Below are 23,809 nucleotides of genomic sequence, written 5' to 3'. Positions count from 1 at the left end.
GGACCTCCGCCTTATCTGAGTTCAGTTTCAGGCGGCTCGTCGTCATCCACTCGGCTACCTCTTTCATCCCTTCATGCAGGTTGGCTCTGGCGGCGGCGGGGTCGTTGGTCAGGGAGAGGATCAGCTGGGTGTCGTCAGCGTAGGAGATTATGTTGAGGTTGTGTTGGCGTGCGATGGCCGCGAGGGGGCTCATGTAGACGTTGAAGAGGGTGGGGCTCAGCGAGGATCCTTGAGGGACGCCGCAGATGACTTCGGTGGCCTCTGACTTGTACGGTGGTAGGCGGACTCTTTGTGTTCTTCCGTCGAGGAAGGAGACGATCCATTCCAGTGCCTTCTCCTGGATTCCGCCGTTGCTGAGGCGCTGCACTAGGGTGCGGTGGCAGACCGTGTCGAAAGCCGCGGAGAGGTCTAGGAGAATGAGGGCCGCTGTTTCTCCGTTGTCCATCAGGGCTCGGATGTCGTCAGTGGCGGCGATGAGGGCGGTCTCGGTGCTGTGGTTGGCACGGAATCCGGACTGCGATGGGTCGAGGGATCCATTTGTCTCGAGGAAGGCGGCCAGCTGTTTGTTGACGGTCTTCTCGATGACTTTGGCTGGAAACGGGAGTAGAGAGATGGGGCGGTAATTCTTGAGTTCGGTGGGGTCTGCTGTAGGTTTCTTGAGTAGAGCGCTGAGTTCGGCGTGCTTCCAGCTCTCGGGGAAGGTGGCGGTGTCGAATGAGGTGTTGATGATGTCCCGCAGGTGGGGTGCGATGACAGCGTCGGCTTTGTTGAAGACGTGGTGAGGGCAGGGGTCGGTCGGAGATCCGGAGTGGACGGAGTTCATCATGTGGACGGTGTCTTCGGTGTTGACCGGGGTCCAGGCACGGAGGGTGGTGGTGGGTGGTGTTGCTGCGGTCGTGGCGTGCGTCGGTTGAGTGCTGAAGCTGTTGTGTATGTCCGCGATCTTGTTGTGGAAGTAGGAGGCGAGGGAGTTGCAGAGGTCTTGCGATGGGGTGATGTCGTTGTTTCCGGCGTTGGGGTTGGAGAGCTCTTTCACGATGTTGAAGAGTTCCTTGCAGTTGTGTGCGTTGTTGTCCAGTCGGTTCTTGAAAGCCGTTTTCTTGGCGGTGCGGATCAATTGGTGGTGTTTCCGGGTGGCGAGCTTGAGGGTGGTCCTGTTGTCCGGCGTGGGTTCCTTTCTCCAGGCTTTCTCGAGGGCTCGGCAGTTCTTCTTGGAGCTCTTGAGTTCGTCGGTGAACCATGGGGCTCTCTTTCTGCTGGGTCTGCTGGGCGGGATACTCAGAGGGGCGAGTTCGTCTGCGCATTTGCTGATCCACTTCGAGAGGTTGTCGGCGGCCTGGCTGGGGTTCGCTGAGCTGGCCGGAGGGTGCTGGCTCAGGGAAGCGGCGAGCTGGTCGGCTGTGATCTTGTTCCAGCTTCTTCGGGCAACCTGTTGCTGGTGGTGGTGGATCGTCGTTTTTCTGAAGGTGAAGTGGATGCATCTGTGGTCCGTCCAGTGGAGTTCTGTGGCGTGGCTGAAGGTGATGTCTTTGCTGGATGAGAAGATGGCGTCGAGTGTGTGTCCGGCGAGGTGGGTGGGGGTGGACACCAGCTGCTTGAGTCCAAGGTTGGCGAGGTTGTCGAGCAGGGTGCTGGTGTTGCAGTCGTTGTTGTTCTCCAGGTGGAAGTTGAAGTCCCCCAGGAGGATGTAGTCAGCGAAGGGGAGGGCGTGCGGGCTGACAAAGTCGGCGATGTCCTCGCTGAATTGAGTGCGTGGTCCCGGAGGTCGGTAGATCAGGGTGCCTCTGAGGGTGGTCTTCGGGTCGGTGTGGATCTGGAAATGCAGGTGTTCGGCGGAGGGTGGGGTGTTGTCGGTGCTGGTCGTGATGCTGATGGTGTTCTTGTGGATGATGGCGATTCCTCCTCCTACCTGGTTGGCGTTGCGGTCCCTCCGGGTGATCTTGTAGCCTTCTGGGATGGCGATGGCGATGTCGGGCGCTGAGGAGGCGTTCATCCAGGTCTCCGTGATGAAGGCAACGTCAGGGGCTGTGGCGTCTAGGAGGTTCCAGAGTTCGATGGCGTGTCTGTGGACGGAGCGGGTGTTGAGCAGGATGCACTTGAGGTGGTTGCTGCTGGTGTGCGGCTTGGCAGGTGCTGGTGTCGGGCAGGTCCGGATGCAGGTGAACTTGCAGGTGTTGCAGCTGAAGGGTCCGTGGATGCGTCGTGGGGTGGCTCTGCAGCATCCCGGGACTCGGCCGGTGTTGAGTGCGATGAGGGTGGCGGCGGTGTACGTCAGGTGGGTCGGTCGGGGTCCTCGAGGGCCAGGGGTCCTGGCACTGGGCGCGGTCCAGGCGCGGACGGGCGTAGACGGGCTTACCTTTGGCGCGCCTTCGGCGCACAATCGGCGCGCCCGCTGCGCGTGACCGCTGCGTGTTCGCACGGTCGCCATATAAGGCGAAGTGCGCGGGTGGGCGGAGCAGCTGGGAGGCGGGAGCGGGGAGGGAACAGAAGGAACAAGGGGCGGGGTCAGCGGTGGTGGCGGGAAGCGGGGAGCGGGGAGGGAAGACGGAGGGCGGCAGCAGGCGGGAAAAAAACAGGCAATACGGCGGAATAAACAACAATTATGGCAAATACAAATACAAATACAATTCTGCACAGTACACAGTAAACAGTAAATACACCAGGGGCACAGGGAGAAGAGCGCAGAACACGGACCACGCCGCTCGAAGGAGGGGGCGTGGTCACGAGGCGGCAGTCGGGCAGCGAGGCACAATGGAAGGGGAGGCACACGCAGCAGCTGGTGGCCGTGCGGCGCGGGGGTGTCCTAGAACTAGGCGTGTTAATCTGGCCTACTGACACAAACAACTGTCAAGATAGATTCCTGAACAAAACACAGGGGTTAACAATGTCCAGACAAGCCCCTAGATACTCCCAGAGACAACATCCAGGGATAGTAAGAACATACAGTGTAGGGAAACTCTGCCTCGAATGGCTAGGATCATCCACACTTGCTGAAATTAAGCAACACTTATCTTTACTTAAAGATGGTGCTGATTTGCGCGATTTTATTATGGGACCACGCAAACAGCGTCAAAAGCGTTTCATAGCGACCAGTATCTATGCTGCATACAACGAGGCTTGGAAAGTCACACAAATTGAAGCAGAAAAAATACGAGAAATTGATCGTATTCATTTGGAAAAATCACTTTCTGTAGTGGACAATGGGTTAATGACTCTGTCTTCCAGAATATATTCGTTGGACAATATTGTATCATCTGCCTTTGATATAATAGACAGAGACTTGCTAATGTTACAGCATGGCCAGTCGCAATTGCGTTCTATTGTACAATTAGGCTGGACGCTGCAAAATCTTCGTTCAGGCTATGTGCCTTGGCGTTTAATCAACACAACGTCATTGTTTTCCATCTTTAACCTTACTGATAAACAAATCAGCATGGCACAGAAAGGAGCAGACTATACAATCCTGAGCATCGAAAAACTTGAGAGATTACCTTTGACAATGTCAGAAAGTTCTGTCATTGAATGGATAATACACGGGATTATCACAATTCCGATAACTTTCCAATTTTAAAAGTGCCTTGAATACATACCTACTGGCCAGTATGAACGATTAGGTAAAGGATACGTTAAGTCAACATGGAAATTACCATACACACATTCATGCTATAGTGACAGCAACAAAAATGTATTTCTTAGTGGTGAAAACTGTAAATGTTCACTAAGTAGTATACTTTTGTGCCAGGGTATTAATTTACACGGAGCCTGTGAAGGTAATTCTAACAACCTTTCATGCCACCACCTTGTCACACCTGCAACGCAGATAGAGCCTTTCTTTATGCAACTCGCGAATGGGAGTTACATTCTAAGAACTGATCACAGATGTTGTGGCCTTTTGCCAGGGAAAGCCTATCTCGTAAGCGTAACTTCCATGGTCAAATGCTGTATGCAAGCATTGTTTTCGAGCGGCCCTGGAGACATAGAGACTCCCATCTGGCCTCGTCTGAATTTCTCTTCTATACGAATTGATACTTTAAGCAAAATGAAGTCTGTGCTTTTGCAGACAACAGTGCCCATCACGTCATCAAAAGAGACATATGATCTCCTAGTTGCAAGGACAGCTACGGAGGTTCATGACCTTTTATCAACAAATTGCCCCGTGCATTTTGTAGAAATGCTTAGCCAAATTCTTAACATGTCTAGTGCCATAGGCATCCCAGGCATATTTAAGACGATTTTTACGGGACTGCTAACACCATTTCAAGCAATTCTGGGAATCATTCCTAATTTTGTCCATTCAGTCTTTGGCGGCATACCCCTATTTTTGGGACTTGTAGCAGGGATTTAATTTTTGACCCTCCTGCTCCGATATGGCAAGCCGAAGCTCAGACATGACTCCTACTAGGATGGAAGAAACAATCCTAGCAATCCGCTACCGGGACAGAATAACTAGAGTACTTGGATTGGCCAGGCTGAGAGATCTAAACATGACCTGGTTCCTTTCATTCAGACCGATATGGCAATCCTGCATCTTACCTGTACTACCTGTACTACCTGTACTACGATGTATGCTATGCGGAGATGAGTGCGTGTTGGACATCTGTCTTGCACTTCCATCAGCAGTACCAATGGATATCGATACTTTGCTCAGTCCGATAACGGCTCACGCATTGTGTTGTCCCCAGCGGCTACCAATCCTGATGACGGCATTCGTTGAGACTCCTGAACTATGACTAGGTGGTAACAGTGGAGCGAGTGACAAAAGCAACATCACCCAGGTACGACCTTCTGTGAGCATTACTGATCCAGACTTTGATGACAGCAATCATTCTCACACCTGCCAAGTTACAGCACTATCGAATTTGGTCGAACTGTCACCTGATTTTGTAGACCAATTCTTTGAGAGCCTGTCTGAAATGATGTATTTTTTGGATTGAACTATTTCTTCATAATATTTTCCCCTTTTTCTGGCACGAAAATTCTTTGCTTAAAGTAGACCTATTCATAAAGAACAGAAGCTTCTACTTCTATTTTTAGATAAATCTAGAGACATAATAACTTAACACCAGCCTCTAGCTCATTTTACTGCAATGCAATTTTTTGTGATGAAATTATCTCGCCCTTCTTTTCTGTATTAAGAGATATTTCATGTGTAATTCTTTCGCAAAATCGTTCATTGATTGCATATGCTATAATTTTGAATGATTTCTATGCTTAAAGACGTACAGTACCTATATTTTCACCTATATTTTCACGTATTTCAAATACGCCTATTTCAAATGCAAATATGTATTTTGGGGTGGGCAATGTTACACCTGCATCTTATTGCTCTAGTTTTAGTAATTTGAGGGACATAAATTCGTGGAGTGGGTGTCGCGTTCTAATCTAGGACCCTGATCAACCCTATGACCTTTATGCCCCTATACGGCTATAAAGCCATTTATTCCTTATATTGGCATAACCAATCAAATGCAATATTCAGAAACTCATCTCTGGCCTCACACGAACAGAGCCACATTTCAGAATCGCTTCCTCTGCAACTTCCTTTGCAGCTCATTAGTGCAAATGACACAGCAGAAGACACCATCTAAGATTCCTAGATTAACACTCCAAGTTCTTCAACGAGATAAAAACTCAGCACCCTGGGAAAGCCCCGCTTGCTATGTTTTGATTAGTAATAGAACTCTAATGAGCACTGATAGACGATCACTTCCTAGTGACATCTTTATTGACGTCTTATGTCCAAAAACTTACGACAAACAAGGCACCTTTCAGGTATAAATATTACCAACGTTGCCTTAAGCAAACGCTGAAGCTGCTGCTGATAATACCATCGCTGAAGCTACTATCGCTACTGCTATCGCTGCTAACGAGCGAACGATGGTGTGGTGAACTTAGGAGCTGAACAGCCGTCCCCCTGCAAGAGCCCAGCAGATGCAAGCTGGCCGCGGACGCTGCCCCTCCTCTTCCTCGACGTGCTGAGAGAGACGCTGTCTTTTCTCCTGCCGAGAAATCCAGCTCCGGCGTTTCCAGCCTACTCTTGCGAGTGACTGGGATATCGAGTCCCTGGGAGGAGATACCAGACCTCCAACATTCTATTCCAGAGGTATGGTGTTGACTAAACCCTTAGAGAGAATTCTTGAAGCAAACCTTGGCAAAACCAACTTAACTAAAGCTACTTACTTACTCCCTTCCATGTGTTAGGCTTAGGCCAGGTACACTGGGGTAGGCGTAGTTAGAAGCACCAGTTGAGTACGTTAGCCTAATGTATATATGAATGTAAATATGTTTTATTCATTTTAAACGATTGTATGGCTAAGAAACCATATCAATGCTTTTACAGTATTATTTCGCAATACTCATTTTACTGTACGTACTTTTTATAATAACAAGTCTTGCAATTGTGGCAATTCATTTCTCTTGTATGAGAAGAAAGACTGTTCAATAAATGTTACCCTTTATTGAAAACGCCCGTCTCACTATTCTCTACATATTGTGAAAGTAATCTGCACAACAACTGACTAGGTAAAATAACTGTCTATTGTTTCACACGACCCTAGAGATTGACTCTTATCTGAGGAGCAAAGTTGTCATGTTGCACGGTTGTTGGAAAACTGAATCCCTTCTTGGCTGTGCCAGGGAAGCTGATCACTTCCTATTCAGTCAAGAAAGTTTCCAGTGACCTCTGAGCTAGTTGGTAACAAACCCAATTAAGTTTAGCATAGTCAGTGGAGACCTGGAAGATCCGCACTTCTACGTCGATACTACTGTTTAAGTTATTCCAATGCGCAGGGCCTATTGGGAAAATAGGAACTACACTACAGTCTTACCTAATAGGTCATTCTGGGGCAGCCAGTCAAATATTCTGGCATTCTGAGCCAACTGAAGTTCGGTAGGCCATTTGGACTGCTGGTACCTCCAGATCACTTTTTGGGGCATAAGAGAGAATCCTGCGTTCATCTCTTCCAGCAGTTCAGATCTTCTGACAGATGAAACCATTGATCCCAGTGTAACTACGATGAAGCCAGCATCTCCTGAAGTTGCAATGAATTCTTCCAGTTCCTGGATAAAACAGGAAATAAAACGTTGTCAAATTGTGGTGTTCTTGCCATGTGAAAGCTTCTCTTGGAATAAACAAGTTTACATCATTCTATGGTCCTCTCCTTAAATTACAATCAACTCTTTCATAAGCAAACGAGAGCAAAACATTTGACATGATAATGTCTGAGACGATATAAAAAGCAAAAGTAAAAAGGAACAAACGTGTACAAGGTACTTCACTTTACAAAAATTCTTTATTGGATTTATCACAGAGAAAAAAAAAGAAAAATTACAGAAAACTTATATGTAACAGCACCAATATGACGCTAGCAGGAAAAATCCCAATAGTGAACAGGCTGAAGAACAAACATAGTGGAGTCGCCTAAATCTAGTCATGATGCCCCCCAGCCTCAAGTGCAGCTGACTGTTCTAGAGAAAGAGCCCGGCGTAGGTGTGGCTTGTGGTAGTATGTATCGTGGCTCCAGACCTCAGGGTATCAAAACTACCAGCAGGAACATTCAGAGGTACCCACCCTCATGCCAAGCATGTTTGTTAAAGTGCAAAGGAAGCTCATATGCCGGCGTGAACAGCCACCCTCCAGCGGATCAGCGGGTCAGAGGGGCCGGCTAGAGATCCACTAAAAGCTCACCCGTCAAAAGAATTCTGAACAATATGTACACGACAACAGGTGTCTAGCCCACCCATAGGAGTCCCAGTGGGGCAAGGACCAATTGACATGTGTGCTATGCAGACCTACCATAAATGGTACAGGGAGGACTACCAGGGTCTGGGTAACCATCAGGGTGGATGGGTGTAATTTTTCACCTCTATTTTGTGGATGTATGTGATCCCAGCATCAACCTCCGGCATTACCTACCACATGCACACACATCTCCTCAAGGACATCCTGCTCAGCTTTTGCCCACCTCAGTAATGTGGCTAATGAGCATTGTACGTCCAGGTCTGCAGGGGCCTTCCAGGACATCATGATTTGTCAGATGAAGAGGACAATGGTGAGATTCTTGTGCAAGTATTTATTCCCCTTGGCCCTAGGTCGGAGGCCGAGTACGCACAATTTCCATGAGGGTGGGAGCAAGCATTCCATTAAGGTTGCAGTAACACTAGAAACCTCTCCACCAGGAATACTGAATCACTGGCAGTCCCAGACCATCTGATAAAAACCAGCCCCTAGAAATTGACAACTCGGGCACTCAGGGGACGATGTCGGAAACTTCTCTTTGATGTGTTTCGACGTGAGGTCTGTCTGATATAAAAAATTGAATTGTGCAAAGTGAAAACGTGGGTTTAGGGATGCCACCTTAACAAGCACTTCCAAACCTCATCAGGGGCAGTAAGCGCTGTATAAACACAATTACAATATGACACAATACATGCTGCAATGCCTGGGTCCAAAGAAAAAAGCAAACAAAAGGAGATGATGGGATGGACAGAGCGCTTAAACTTTTCAGACACTCACCCTCAGTCACAGATCTGGGTTGAATCCATCATCTTTCTTTAGCTCAGTTTGCCACCTCAGTTCAGACCCTGCTATATGCAAATCAGTCTTGACCCTGTGCCCCATGTGAACAGTCCAGACTGAACCAGGTTTCTGTGAACTGGAAACAAGCATCCTGGGATAAGTTTCTGGGTAACACCCTTCATCAGCCAGGCTAGCTTGAATCGAGTGCCAAAATGAGCTAGGGACCCACCTCTGGGCATACCCTGCCAACAAAGCAAACACAAAGAGATGATGGACGGAGCGCTGAAACTTTTCAGACTCACCACAGTCACAGATCTGGGTTGAATCCATCATCATTCTATAGCTCTCTTTGCCACTTCAGTTCAGACCCTGCTATATGGAAATCATTCTTGTCCCAGTACCTCATGGGAACAGTCCAGACCGAACTTCCAAAGAACATCCATGAGTGGCATCTGCAGATCCACCATCTAACGGTCCTTAGCCCTGTCCACCAGTGCAACGGACGAGTGCAGTGCGACAGAGTACCGTAGTAAGTTTCCTTGTGCCCCTATGCGATAGGATTGTGTGTAATATCGGGCATATATATGGTTTGGTTTGTCTAAATCCCAGAGTGCGAGCAGTCTGTGCTGCACGGTATGATATGGCAAGAATTGTCTCACCGCTACAGCATAGATCGCCATGATCTCCTGAAAGGGCATGAGGGTTCCCTCCAGGAACTAGTCTCCCATCTGGCTAATCTCTGCCTCTTTCAACGTGAGACATAATGGCATTAGGTCGCCTCCCTGAGTGCAGGCAACTGCCAGTGGGGTGTATTTTGGGCTGGGTTCCCTGCTATGCTCACATACACAACAGCAACAATGTGCCACTCTCTTCTGGTGCATCTCATGTGGAGCTCAGTGTGGTGTACTGTGGGTGGGGTTCCCTGCTATGCTCACATACACAACAGCAACATTGTGCCACTCTCATCTGGTGCATCTCATGTGGAGCTCAGTGTGGTGTACTGTGGGTGGGGTTCCCTGCTAGGCTCACATACACAACAGCAACAATGTGCCACTCTCTTCTGGTGCATCTCATGTGGTACATGAGCCCGGGGTTCTGACAGCCCTGTAAACAAATGTGTCCCCTCTAAGTTCCGACTAATGGATGCCCACTCTCAGGCTGCATCTAACCAGTGCATAGGCCATTGCAGCTGGACCACTGATTAGTAGTTCTCATAATTAGGATGCCAAGGACACCCTCAAGAAGTTGGCGATGGAGGATGGAGAATGCCACTCACCTCCTGCCTCAGCCCCATATGAACTCCAGGGTAAGACCATGGATGTCACAAAAAGGGCACCTGGGGAGAACAGCAATGCAGCGAAGAAGTGTAGGACCCAGTGCAGAACAAGCATCTTGGAAATCGCCACCTGGCCAATTGGAGACAGTGGCAAGGACAGCCAGAACAAGAGAGACGATTAGAGCCCACTTCTGTATCTGAGTGATAAATGTACACCCCATAAACATAAACATCTGTATGTGCCGTGACACCATTCAAACTGGAACCTCGGCAGTGCTCCCCTATTACCCTCAGGGACCGGGGACAGATGAAACAAGCAAAACTTAGCCTAATTGACTCTGAGGATCAAGACGTTTCGGAATTCCCCCAATAGCTCCATCAGGGTCGGAAGAGAGACACTCACCTCAAGGGAAAGTGGTGAGGCGTAAAAGTTCTATATGAGCGCCCGGTGACAAGCGACCAGAGCGAACAATACTGGCCAACATAAGGAGGGTTTGGCCGGCTTCTCCTCCCTCTGAGAGAATATCTTGGAAAGAAAGTGGGCAAATGGGGCATTTTCAAGTAACTTTGACGAAGCAAGAAAGTTGATAAAGCAATGGTGAAAGTGTAGTTATGACATCAATAAAGATATTTCATATGATAATGATGTAGGTAGCTGCTTACATAACGAGCAGGGATTATGGGCAATTTTAAAGTGCCATTCTTTGTTAAAAAAAGTGTGCAACTTTAATTCCAGGGTCACCAAAGCACAGAGGGATCTGCACAACACAGAGAGAGTGAGTGATATTTGACACTTTTCTAGGGCTCCATGTGAAAACAACAGCCTCGGGGCACTACTGATACTCTGACGAGGGGGTAGTCGCACTTGCTGAGCGGGTTTGGTTTTAGGAAATCTTTGTCAACCCTGTCCCCCACCCTGGTGACACATCTCTGTGCCTCAGGGGCCCTCTGCCTGGGAGTCTCTCCAGAGCTCGAATGTCATTGTCATGACGACAAGTGTTACACACCTGGGCCCAGGTCTCCCATCTGCTCAAACTATGGGCCAAGCCACACAGAAGTAGAGAGACGGACGAAGCCACAGACTGACAGACACAGATGAGCGCGGAACAGCATGTGGCACAGTCCGTGGTGTGAGGGAGTATTAAAGTACCAAGAGTGAATTATTGAAATTAACACATTTCTAGCTCTCTGTGTGAATACAACGACCTTGAGTCACTGCTCATAATCTGAGGAGAGAGTGGTCGCACTAGGTGAACTGGCTTGCGTACGACGTCTCTGTAAGAAACTGGCTCTATATATACTGCATCAAAGTGAGGTACAGTGTATAGAGTCCAAGGGTCTCTAGAGGTTTGGCAGAGGTTACAGTTAGAAAGAACCTCACTCTCTAAAGTGGTAGCTTGTCAAGCAGTAAGGCAGTATCAGAGGACAGTGTTAAGCATTTGATATACATACTCAGTCAGCAAATGAATTCACACACTCAAGAACTGAAATCTAGGACAATTGCGTTTGTATAAAAAATATACTGTTGCTTTATTTCTAGAACCAAGCAAGCCTGGTAGAGGTAAGCATATAAATACTTTTCAACTACAAGATTCTTTTGTTTAATACTTTCAAAATATAGCAGGACTTTGTACCAATTCGAGTTTACAAGGGTTGCAATGCAATGCACAAACTTAGTAGACTCAGTACATTGGAATTAATAGGCTTTTTCGGTAAAAATGCAATTACTTTTCTGATTACTTTTACTAACACAGTGCTGGATCCTAGATTCAACCCTGGGACATTTCCTGAAAACAGTTGAGTAAATGCATTTTAGTTAGTTGTATGTTTTTTTTTTACAACAATTTTATTGATTGATCAGGTAAAGGCATAGACACAGTTCTCCACAATCAGGAGGTCACTGCCAAATATCAACACAAGTATATCATGATAGCCCAATCAATGAAAGAAACATTTCTCCCTTTACCCCCACCACCTCCCACAACCCCCCTGTAACCCCACTTCCCTCCCCTTATCCCTCCCTAACCCAGTACAAACGATCACATTAAGCATCCTGTAAGTGCTGTCAGTATGCCAGGCGCCATGCGCCTCTCTAGGCCTGGTGCCCATCGTCCAGATCCGGATCATCGGCAGGTTCTGCTGGGGGCTCCTTAGTCAAACCCCTATAGTCGGCCCACCGCTTCCAGATTTTGTAGTGTTTTTTCGGGGGCAACCTCTGGCCTCGAATACTGGGCGCTCTAGCCCCATAAAATAATCCAGTCCAGACTTCCACGCACTCGTGGGGGGGCTCGCTCATTCTTCCATGCCTGTGCCAAGTCCCGCTTGGCCACCACTAGACCCAACAGCAAAAGGTGGCATTTATAAATATTCCCTCCCACACCCTCTAGCACATGTAGGAGACCCAGGCGATGAGTGCGGGGGAGATCCCAGCCCAGGGCCTCTGACAAACAACTCCATGCACCATTCCAGAACCTAGTCAAGCCCGCACAAGACCATACAGTACGTAGCAGGGAACCTATCTCAGCTCCACAGCGCAGACACTCCGGGGACACAATCAGGCCTGCCTTCCACAGCCGTTCCCGTGTATAATAAGCCCTGTGCAAATATTTGAATTGGATTAGTCGGAGTCGTACCACGATAGCGGTCCCACGTGGGGACTCCAATGCCTCCCTCCAGTCATCCTCATCCAGGGGCCCTACTTCCTTTTCCCAGGCGTCTTTCAGTGGAAGCAGGGAGGAGGAGCAGTGGGTAACCAGCGTTTGATAAATGCGGGACGCCTTCTTATCCCCAAGATCTCTCATAAAAACCTTCGCTTCTACAGGGCTGAACTCCGGGAGCGACTCCAACCCAACTAGACTAGGCGCAAGCGCGTGACGAAACTGCAAATACCTGAAAATTGAGTCTTGGGCATGCGGAATTCATCCCGCAACTCCTGGAACGACTTGAGAGTTACACCTTCGTAACGTCTCCAAGCGAAGAGATCCCAATAGAATCCCATCCGCCAATCCAAACCCCCCCAGCGAGGCCAGCGCGGGGAGCCGCCCATCATGCCACAATGGGGTCTCTGCCATCAACCTACCCCACCAGCCCATGCGACGCAGCGTTTGTTGCCAAACCCCAAAGACCACCTGCGTAGCACATGGCAGCCGCCTCCGGAGCCTGGCCGAGTACAAGATTGTGTGCAATGTATTGTTCCCCATCAGCGAGCGCTCCAGAGCATATGCAGGGTCTCCTCCATCTCCATACCACCATTCATTTAAGACTAACAGATGGGAGGCTTGGTAATATGACAGTATGTCGGATGTAGCCAGGCAACCACAATATGTGGATATGAAGTATGTACGCAGCGCCACTCTGGCGGCACCTCCGGCCCACAAGAAGCGGCCTAGGACGGAATTGACCTGCCGGAATCACTGAGGTGCGATTAGGGGCGGATGGTTCTGCAACTGATATAGGAGGCGCGGAAGGGCAACCATTTTAAAAATCGCAGACCTACCATATATGGGAAGGGGCATTCGGGACCATGTTTTAACGTCCGTTTGGACCTTCTCCCACACCGGTAGCACGTTGCGCTCCCACGAATCGTCGCAGACTCGGACAAGAACACTCCAAGATACAATATGCCCCCGGCCGCCACCTGCAAGGTTGACGCCCACGGGCCCGTGTCTGCCCCATCTCCCAGCACCCATAGGGTGGATTTACGCGGGTTGAGGTAGAGGCCCGACACTTCGCCAAAAATACGCACAATCTCTAACACTCGGGGGCCCGATCTATGTAAGTCAGTGAGAAAAAAGAGGATGTCGTCCGCATAGAGGGCGATTCTATCAGTGAGGCCCCATCCCATGCATAGCCTTGCAGCTGCGCATCAATGCGCACCCAAGAGGCGAGGGGCTCCATAACCAACGCAAATAAATACGGGGACAGTGGGCAACCCTGACGGGTCCCCCGGCCGATGGTAAACCTCTCCGAGATCGCTCCGGAGACACGCACGGACGCCGTGATGCCCGTATATAGCAGCTTGACGTATGAGATAAACACCGGGCCTAGGGTGAGATGAGGCAGGAGCGCGAACAGATAGGTCCAACTCACCGAGTCTGCGCCTGACGAATATTGTGTCGCGTCGCCCTGCGCGGCATAAAGCCCGCCTGATCTGGGTGATTTAGGTCGGCTACATATGGGAGGAGACGGTTCGCCAACGCCTTAGCCAGCAGTTTAGCCTCAATATTGAGCAAAGATATAGGGCGATACGAGTCATGACGATCAGGGGGCCTACCTGGTTTCTGAAACACCACCACCTCAGCGTGGCGCCAGTCAGCTGGCAGCCTACCCAATTCTCGTGCTGCCTCTAGCGCAGACCTGTAATGGGACCCCAATTGGAGATGGAATTTCTTATAGAATTCACACGGGAAACCGCTCGGCCCGGGTGCCTTCCCCACGTTGAGTTGCCCCAGTGCATCTCCTAGCTCCTCCGCCGTGAGGGGGAGGTCCAGCGCGGCTCTCGTCTCAGTGAAGACTGTCCTCGGGGGTAGGTCGGCAATAAATTTATCAATCGCCTCAGCCGGAAGGCAATCCTGCGGTGCATATTGCCCCGCGTAGTAATGGGCAAAGCTAGCTGCTAGTTCCGCCGGGTCCGTTATGGTGACACCATCAATCAATCAATAAATCAATCAAAGACATTTATAGAGCGCACTACTTACCCGTAGGGTCTCAAGGCGCTTGGGGGGGGGTGCCGTTACTGCTCGAACAGCCAGGTCTTGAGCTTCTTCCTGAAGGAGAGGTGGTCTTGGGTCAGGCGCAGGTCGGTCGGTCAGGATTTCCAGGTCTTGGCGGCCAGGTAGGAGAAGGACCTTCCTCCTGTTGTCGCTCTTCGGATGCGGGGGACGGCGGCGAGGGCGTGGCTGGCTGATCGGAGGTGGCGTTTGGGAGTGTAGAAGTTGATTCGGTTGTTGAGGTAGCTCGGGCCTTGATCGTGAAGGGCTTTGTGTGCGTGGGTGAGGAGACGGAAGGTGATTCTTTTGTTGACGGGGAGCCAATGCAGGTCTCTCAGATGTCCAGAGATGTGGCTGTTTCGTGGGATGTCGAGGATGAGTCTGGCTGAGGCGTTCTGGATCTGCTGGAGTCTCTTCTGGAGCTTGGCGGTGGTACCGGCGTAGAGGGTGTTGCCGTAGTCCAGTCGGCTGGTGACGAGGGCCTGGGTGACGGTCTTCCTGGTCTCGGTGGGGATCCACCAGAAGATCTTCCGTAGCAGGCGTAGGATGTTGAAGCACGACGAGGAGACGGCGTTGACTTGCCTGGTCATGGAGAGGGAGGAGTCCAGGATGAAGCCCAGGTTGCGTGCGTGGTCCGTCGGTTTGGGTGCGGTGCCCAGGGCGGGGGGCCACCAGGAGTCGTCCCAGGCGGAGGGCGAGGAGCCCAGGATGAGGACCTCCGTCTTGTCTGAGTTCAGTTTCAGGAGGCTGGTTGTCATCCACTCGGCTACATCTTTCATCCCTTCGTGCAGATTGGCTCTGGCGGCGGCGGGGTCGTTGGTCAGGGAGAGGATCAGCTGGGTGTCGTCGGCGTAGGAGATTATGTTGAGGTTGTGTTGGTGTGCGATGGCCGCGAGGGGGCTCATGTACACGCTGTAAGGCCGGGCAGGGCAAGTGGCTGCAGAGTACGCTGGCATAGCCTGTGGAGCATAGTACAGGACTTGTCTCCCCACTGATATACCCTACTCCGCGTGGCCAACCACGCCTGTCGGGCTTCATCTAGTAACACCGATGCATAGGACTGCTGCGCCTGCAGGAGCTGCCGCACCGCCACACCGTCCCCCTCCCTCTGACACCGTTGCTCCAGAGCTTCCCCCCGAGCTGCTGCTGCAACTATGGCCTCCCGGCGCTTGCGACGGGCCGCCGCATACCACGCAATGTCGATTCCCCTCAAAGTAGGCTTCATGGCTTCCCAGACGACCGTCACATCTGTGTCTTCTACCAGATTTTCTCGCCAGTAGTGAGCAATCGCGCCCGTATGTGTTGTACATATTCAGCTTGTTGAAGGTGCCACGGAGACATCCTCCATTGAATTGGTTGTCTCGTCCTATGTAGGACAACCACCACGGCCACAGGGGAATGGTCAGACAGCCCCCTAGGTAGGATACTAGCCTCCCGCACTCTACTCAGGAACCCACAAGGCACAAATATGTAGTCCAGCCGTGAAAAGGAACCATGAACGGCAGAGACATATGTATACTCGCGGGCCCTAGCATGCATGTGTCGCCAAACATCCACCCAGCCCAGCCCTTCCACCATCGCACTCAGCCGGGTAGGGGCGGCAGTAGTAAGCGTCTCCTGCAGCCTCCGACGGTCCCCATGCACATCCATCACGTCATTCCAATCTCCACCCAGCACCGCTCGGGACTCTGGGATTTTGGCCCATACCGCAAACAAACGCTCAGCCAGGGACCACTGCAATGGGGGGGCATAAATACTGTCAAACACAACTGATTCCGTACCCACCATCCCTTGAACAAACACATACCGACCCTGTGCGTCTATCCACTGTCTCTCGTGAATGTAAGCCAACCTGCGATGGACCAAGACGGCGACGCCCCTGGTGCCCCTGGAAAACCCAGCATGGAAGACCTATTGGTAACCAAACCTCTGCCGGCTAAGCACTTTCGTTCCCATCATGTGTGTCTCTTGTAACAATAAGACATCTGCCGCTTCCCTCTTTCCCCACTGCAAAATCGCCCCCCTCTTGATTTTATCCAGAATCCCTCTAGCATTCCAACTCAGTATGCACATTGACTCCCTGGGGAGCCCCGGGGTTGATGCCTCAGCCATAATCCCACGGGACCCAACACAAGGATGCCCAGCACCAGGCCCAGGCGCAAAGCACAATCCATAACAAGGCACCAGAAATCGCATGTATCCCACACCAACCAACCCAGACCCCTCCCCCCACCTGCCCCCAAAACATACCCGTCAACTCCCCACTCCCTGTCCCCAGCCACCCACCCCTATACCTCATAGAACTCTGAAGTATCTGTCGCGGCATGGGCAACCTCGGGCCCAAAACAGAGCGCCCAAGGCCAACCATATCAATGGATCCCAACTACCCCCTTAAACAGAAGAAAGCCGCCCCCAGTCAACTCCCACTCACGTAGGAGGCAGAGAACCCCTATAAAGAAGCACCCCAAACCCCACCCCGCAACACCACACAGTTTCAAGAAAATAAACTAGCAATGGCAATATACTCAGTTTTCAAATATCGGCACAATCGGACACAGCTATACAACTCTTCTCAGCTGGAGCCTGTGGCATCTGCAGATAAGCTCAGTTCCCCGAAGTCTCTCAATGGTCCTTTCAAGAATGATCAGAGTCAGTAGGCGCACCGGTTTGAGTTCCACTGCGAGAAGAGGATCGTTTCCGCGATCTAGACCTCCTGTTCCTTTTGCCCCGGGCATTTTGGTCCCCCCAGTCCTGTGACAAGTCTCTCGAGTGGCCCGGGTCCAGACTCTGTTGGGCATGCGGTCTGACCCTCACTGTTTCATCAGTCCATTTGAAGACATCCTCCGGTGTATCAAAGAAGTGGGTTCGTGATTGGAAGACTACCCGCAAGCGGGCCGGGTAGAGCAAAGAGTATTGAATTTTCAGACCTCGCAGTTTTGCCTTGGTGGCAATAAAAGAGTGCCGCTGCTGTTGCACAATTCTGGTATAGTCTGGAAAGATCATAATCTTCTGATTCTCGAATAGAAGGGAGTCCTTGGCCTGTGCTTCCCGTAATATAGTGTCTCTATCATGAAAATTTAGGATTCTAGCTATCACCGGTCTGGGCCGCTCTCCCACTGGCGGCTTCTGTGTCAGAGCTCTATGGGCGCGCTCAATCACAAAACAACGAGATAGGACATCCGGGGGGAGCCAGCTCTCCAACCACTGGGACAAGAAATGTTCCATATTGCCTTTCTCACATCCCTCCGGAAAACCCACAAAGTGAAGGTTGTTCCTGAGCGCCCGCCCTTCGGCATCCTCTGCACGGAGCGCAAGGCCCTTTTGAATGTTTTCCATCGCCGCCATTTTCTGCTTCAGTGTCCCAACGTCGTCCTCCACCACCGAAATTCTGGATTCTGCCTCTGTGATATACCGCTTTTGGCCGCCATAAGGGTGGCAGGGTATGCTCAGACGTGAGTCCCTTGCTCACTTTGCCACTGGATTCAAGCAAGCCGGGCTGAAGACGGCTGAAATGCCAGAAACCGGTCCTCTGAAGCTTGTTTCCGGTCCAGGGAAGCCATGGCTTGGCAGTTCAGGCTGGACTGTTCCCATGAGGCACAGGGTCAGACTGATTTGCATATAGCCATGTCTGAACTGGGGTGGCAAAGTGGGCTAAAGAACGGTGATGGATTAAACCCAGATCTTTTGACTGGGTGTGAGTGTTTGATTGATTCAGATGCTCCATCCATCACCACCCCCTTTTGTACCGTAGATTATTTATTAGTTCCTCTCTAATTAATTCACTCAGTTAGTACACCACACATCTATAATATTGAATTTTTGACCATGCTCTTATTTCTATGGTTCTACAACTTAATCCAAATTCTCAAGATCAATCCAGATGGCGTATGAATTCACATACTATTCTTCACAAATATAATAAACCAAAAATGTTATCAGCAAATCAGGATTATTTTACTTTCAACCAAAAAGGCTCTACATCCATAATAACTCTTTGGATTGCCTTTAAGGCTTATATTAAAGGGACATCAATTTATCATATTGCTTATGAAAACAAATTATTCAATTCTAAAATGAAAGAATTGGATAAACAAATTGCAAAATTTGAGAGACCTTTCATAACATCTAGTGATCCCCAATTTAAAATAAACTTGCAAAAGCTGCATTATGAGTTTAACTCAAAATTAAGTGGAAGAGCTGGTACTCAATGTTCTAATACAAAAGCCAGGTTTTGTTTAAATGCTGATACATCTAAAAGGCTCTTAGCAAATTATTTACCTATTAAGAATGATAAAACTTAAATAATTTCAATTCATGGTTCCAAAGGAAAGATTGCATTAACCCAAAATGGATATCGTTAATGAATTTTTTAATTATTACTCAACCTTATATAATAATCCTAATTTAGAAGACCTTTCCCTGATTGATCATTTTTTGCATAAATGTGGACTACCTAAAGTTTCACAGTCAACCAAAGATAAATTAGATTCATCAATTACTATGGAAGAAATTAAATTGGCTATTAAATCCCTTAAGCAGGGTAAATCTCTAGGTCCCGATGGAATTCCAGCAGAATTTTATGAAGAATTTGCCTCGCAACTCCTTCCTCATTTATTTAAACTTTTTACTTTTTGGTGCTTCTGGCTCAACTTGTGGTTCCTTTACTGAAGCTTTGATTATAGTTCTTCAAAGACCCGACAATTGTATCGAATTATCACCCTGTTTTTTTTAAATAAATCAAGATTTTAAACTCTATTGCAACCACATTGACCTCTGTTGTGGATTCCCAAATTCATCCTGATCAATCTGGTTTCAAGAAAAATAGATATTCTGTCAATTATACTAGAGTTTTATTATATACTATTGAACAGGGGTCTTCCTTTTCTTTACCATCCGGAGTGCTTGCATTGGATGCTGAAAAAGCTTTTGATAAAGTTCATTGGCAATTTTTATTTCATACCCTATCTGCATTTAATTTTAGGGATCCATTTATTTGCATGATATCTGTTCTTCATTATGGGCCTTACGCTTCCCTATTCATTAATGGTCAAATTTCTAATCCGTTTTTTCTTTTTGGAGGTACTAGACAAGGTTGTCCATTGTCTCTGTTGTTGTTTCTTCTTGATATTGAACAATTACTTACTACTATTGGATAATGTACTGCTATCAATGGTATTAATATCAAGGATGTTATCATCAAGAATTAGCTAATGCAGATGATATAGTTTTGTTTATTAGTAATCCTGAATCCTCACTTCCTTCATTATTAGATTTTATCTCATTATATTCCCAGATTTCAGGTTATATGTTAAATACTAACAAAACAGATTTTTTTCCGCTAAACATTCATTGTACACCTGATATGTTACCCATACAAGAAATTATTTGACGAAGGGATACAATTAATTATCTCGATATTTAGTTCTCCACTTCTATAAAAAAAACAATTACATTAAACTGCAAATCTATTATAAGCTATATTAAAGATAAATTGTCTAAATGGTCTGCATTACATCTGTCATGGTGGGGAAAAATGTATTCAATAAAAGTGGTAATAGCTCCTAAAAAATGTATTCCATAGCTATGATACCTAGTCAATTTCCTATTCCAGTTTCATAAGACTATTGATTGGCATTTTTCAAGTTTATTTGGAATGATAAAACACCCCATATAGGCTAAAAAAAATTGAAAATGGCTAATTAAAAATGGCTAACAGTAATGGAGGATTTGGCTTGAAATCTACAAAACTAATATTTCAAGATTTAGATTCTCTTTTTCACTCCACTAGTTCACATTCTTCCGATATGTCTTTATGGCATAATCCTAAATTAAAACTATCTTGAACAGTAAAATGTTGGCATTCCTGGATTAAAGCTTGTATTTTTTATTTAAAAAATAAATACCATAATAATACTTTTTTATCATTTGATTAATTGCGACATAAATTTTGCTTACCTCCTTCTGATTTTTTAAATATCAGCTTTTATGTAATTCTATTCTGGACTCCTTTCCCAATATTATCCCCTCTAATATTAATTCAGATTCAACAATGTATATTCATGCAGTTTCTTCTTCATCTCACACTGTTTCATTAATTTATTTAAAAAAATATATTTTTGAAGGAAACAATAGTTTGATGATTTCAGCATTTTGGACTAACAAACTCTCAACATCTTTCTCATATGATACATGGAAGTACATATGATTATATAATATCTCAGGATGGTTACCTCTGTTTTAACTGTTTATGGACTTCATTAAAGTTATTTCAAGCTAACCTTCTTTCTACTTCGAACTGTTGGCACTGTAATTTACATCCAGACTTGTTGGAACATATGTTTTTTTAATGTAATTCTTTTTTTACATTTTGAAATGAAGTTTGGGATGTTATAAAAAAAAAAAAAATTCTGAATTACTTTTATTTAATATTTTGCTTTGCAAATCCGCTGCTCTCTCTATGAATCTTTATGATTTAAACTGCACAAATGTTTTATTGTCGGCTGCTTTAAAGTCTATTTCTGCATGTTGGAAAGATGTGTCCCTGTTATCTTTTCATGCTTGGTGGTCATGGATTATTTTTACAAGAAGAGGTGTTAATTTATCCATGTCAGGTATTGTTCATAATAGTCCCTCTAATCGTCCATTTTGAAACCAATTGATGATTATATTGCTTTTTATTTTAGCTCTCATTTATAATTAGTAGATAGTATTTATAAGTAGCTCTGTTTCGAACAAAAGAAAAATGTTTCTCATAATAATAATATTTTGTTTTTCTTTCCCTTTCTTATTAATGTATTATTCCTCAGATTATATTGTACCTGTTAAATATTTATTGTTACTGATAGAAAGTTTTCTCGAAGGGACTTACTACAGTACTCTTTTTTGTTTTGTCTTTGCATATCATAAAACTCAATACACTATTTTGAACACAAAAAGAATAGCAGTACCACCCAAAGGTGGAAGGTCTGGGAATTGGATTCAGATTAAAAATGTCAGTAAAACGAGCAGGTGAAGTGACCTTCCAGCCAGACCTGGTTGTCAACACTGTAGTGCTTTGTGAACGTTTGAAAGGATGCAGGCTAACAGATGTCAAGGACAGACACTCCATGTGCCAATGGAAATGTACCAGCCTGAACCCAGGTAGAAAATGCTCTCAGAATTCACTGCAGTTGCTTCCGGATCAGTGTGTAGTAGCTCTTAATGCAGAAGTCTATCTACTATGAGAGGGTCCTCTTCTGCAGGACTTCCCTTCCTTTGCCCCGAAGAACCCCACAAAAAGCTGATCATACACACAATGTTCCGTGGTATGATCAGTATAAAAGTTTTTTGCTCCAATCAATGAAGCCTCTCCTAAGCTTTTGAGGACCTGAGGGCCAGAGGATGCAGACAGGGTGGTGAATTGCTCAACATGGAATGGCATCACACCTTTAGGTAAGATGGCAGCCCGAGTTCTCAGTACCAGTTTGTCTGGAGGAAAAGGTGGTATTGGGGATTTGTACCAACAGTACCTCAAGTTCACTCAGCAACGAGCTGAAGCGATCACAGTGATTGTTCTGATGGTCTTCAAGTCAGGAGACACAACAAGCAGCTATGAATCTGTTTGAAGGGTGCAGACATAAGAAACTTCAAGACTAAGGGGCTTATTTAAAAAGGAGAATATGGTATTTACTTCATCAGGATGATGGAGTAAAATACTCAGTTGCCCCGATGGAGTAACCATACTATAAATTTAGAGACATCCACAAGCCAATTGGACACCTCCTATATTAGCAGGAACGGGTGATCCTGCCAATGCGCTGAAAGTGTGCCGTGCAGTTCCGTCAACATGACGGTGCCATAGGACACACTTTCAATATCGTTTTTCATTTTCCAAAACAAAATCCGAAATGGATTTTCCTTTCTGAAAATAAAGAAAAGCCTTGTTTCCCTTATCATGTGAGTCCATCTTGTTTTGAGTCCAGTTTATGTCACTAAATAAGCCTGCAGATTGTACAACGGCTGTTGGCCTGTAGCTGAACCCGAAGAACCCGTAAGGCCTAGAGAAGTGTACATGACAAACTATTGCTATGGTTAATTAGCTGATATTGTAAGGCAATATCCATCTATTGTCCATTGTTTAATGTTGATAAATTATTGGATTAATGATTAGAAAGCACCTATGCCAGGTATACCCTGTTTGGCTATGTATCTTTGTGCAAAGTGTACTGTAACCAGCTGCGGTCTGTGCAGGTAACATCGGAGGGGCTGTGGTGCCGCATTAGGGGGGATTTCGAGTGACGATGCAGAGGGAAAATTAAATAAATAATTAATTTTGCCTCGGGATCCTCCCTCAAAACCCCCTTTCACGCCACCCCACCGCCCCACCGCTGTTACTTGCACGGACTACAGTTGACTGTAACCCATGATTCATGCAAATCTCTGCATTTTTAGCCAGTCCCGCGAGGCACTATCCTCCATGCTGTTGCGTTATAGAAAGTTGCACTTTGAAATCTTACTGCCTGCTTGTTTTTATAAAATGTTATACTTCTTTAGCTGATTGGAGAATGGTGGTCTGTGGATCTTAATGACTTAGCAGCCACAGGTGCCTTAGCACTGACGAGAGCGAAAAGGTCTGGCAGATTACTTCAAGCGTCTACACAGACGGAACTCACTTTCTGGCTCTATGAGCTCTCTGTCCACTTACCTCACAGGTTAGTCCTCGTGTTTTGAATGCTGGCTGGCTGTCCTTGTTGCAGTTTGAATGAAATAGGGTGGGGCGCGCTTTCAAAGAGTTGGGGCCTTACATGCCGTGAGGTGGACAGCTTCTTTGCTGACTTGCTTCTTTGCATCCTCGCTCTGAGGGGAACGGACGACAGCGGCATAAAACTATCCACCGCAAGGAGGAAAACTAACAAAAGGGAGATTGAAAAATCATGTACCACTATAGTTTCCTATCTGGCAAGAGCGGTAAATGTACTCTCTGAGGAAATTGATTGTACCGAGAGACGTTTATCTATAGGCCCTAGTCCCCAGGGGGACGATCAGGGGAAGAAGCATAGGAGTACCCCTACTGAGGAAGGGTCAAGAGACTCTGTGGAAAGTCCATTAATAATAGATGAAACAGGCATTGATATATTGAGGGACGTTGATCTGGTTGCAAAACCATATGTTGATCATTCACGGATATCTTTAACACCCAATTTATCGATTCCTGTCACCCCACCATCCCCCAAAAAGACAAGAGGGTGTAGAAAGAAATTAACTGGTCAGGGTAATTCTAAGATTAGAAAACATGGAAAAACGAACAGTAAGGGATTACAAGCCCCC

The 23,809-nt window shown here is 47.2% G+C and overlaps 1 protein-coding gene across 1 annotated transcript in view; it reads right to left on the bottom strand.

The window, feature by feature from the left end:
* LOC147726410 (UDP-glycosyltransferase 3A1-like) overlaps positions 1–23,809 on the bottom strand; it is a 351,985-nt gene that overhangs the window by 85,443 nt on the left and 242,733 nt on the right. The window contains exon 5 of the mRNA XM_086960533.1: positions 6,828–7,059. Within this exon, the coding sequence (XP_086816659.1) occupies positions 6,828–7,059 (232 nt within the window). The remainder of the gene's footprint in view (positions 1–6,827; positions 7,060–23,809) is intronic.

The sequence above is a fragment of the Lissotriton vulgaris genome, chromosome 3_1 (assembly GCF_964263255.1).
Source record: "Lissotriton vulgaris chromosome 3_1, aLisVul1.2, whole genome shotgun sequence".
NCBI classification, from domain to species: Eukaryota; Metazoa; Chordata; class Amphibia; order Caudata; family Salamandridae; genus Lissotriton; species Lissotriton vulgaris.
The sequence above is the reverse complement of the archived record's forward strand: the minus strand, read 5'-3'. Positions and strand labels throughout refer to the sequence as shown.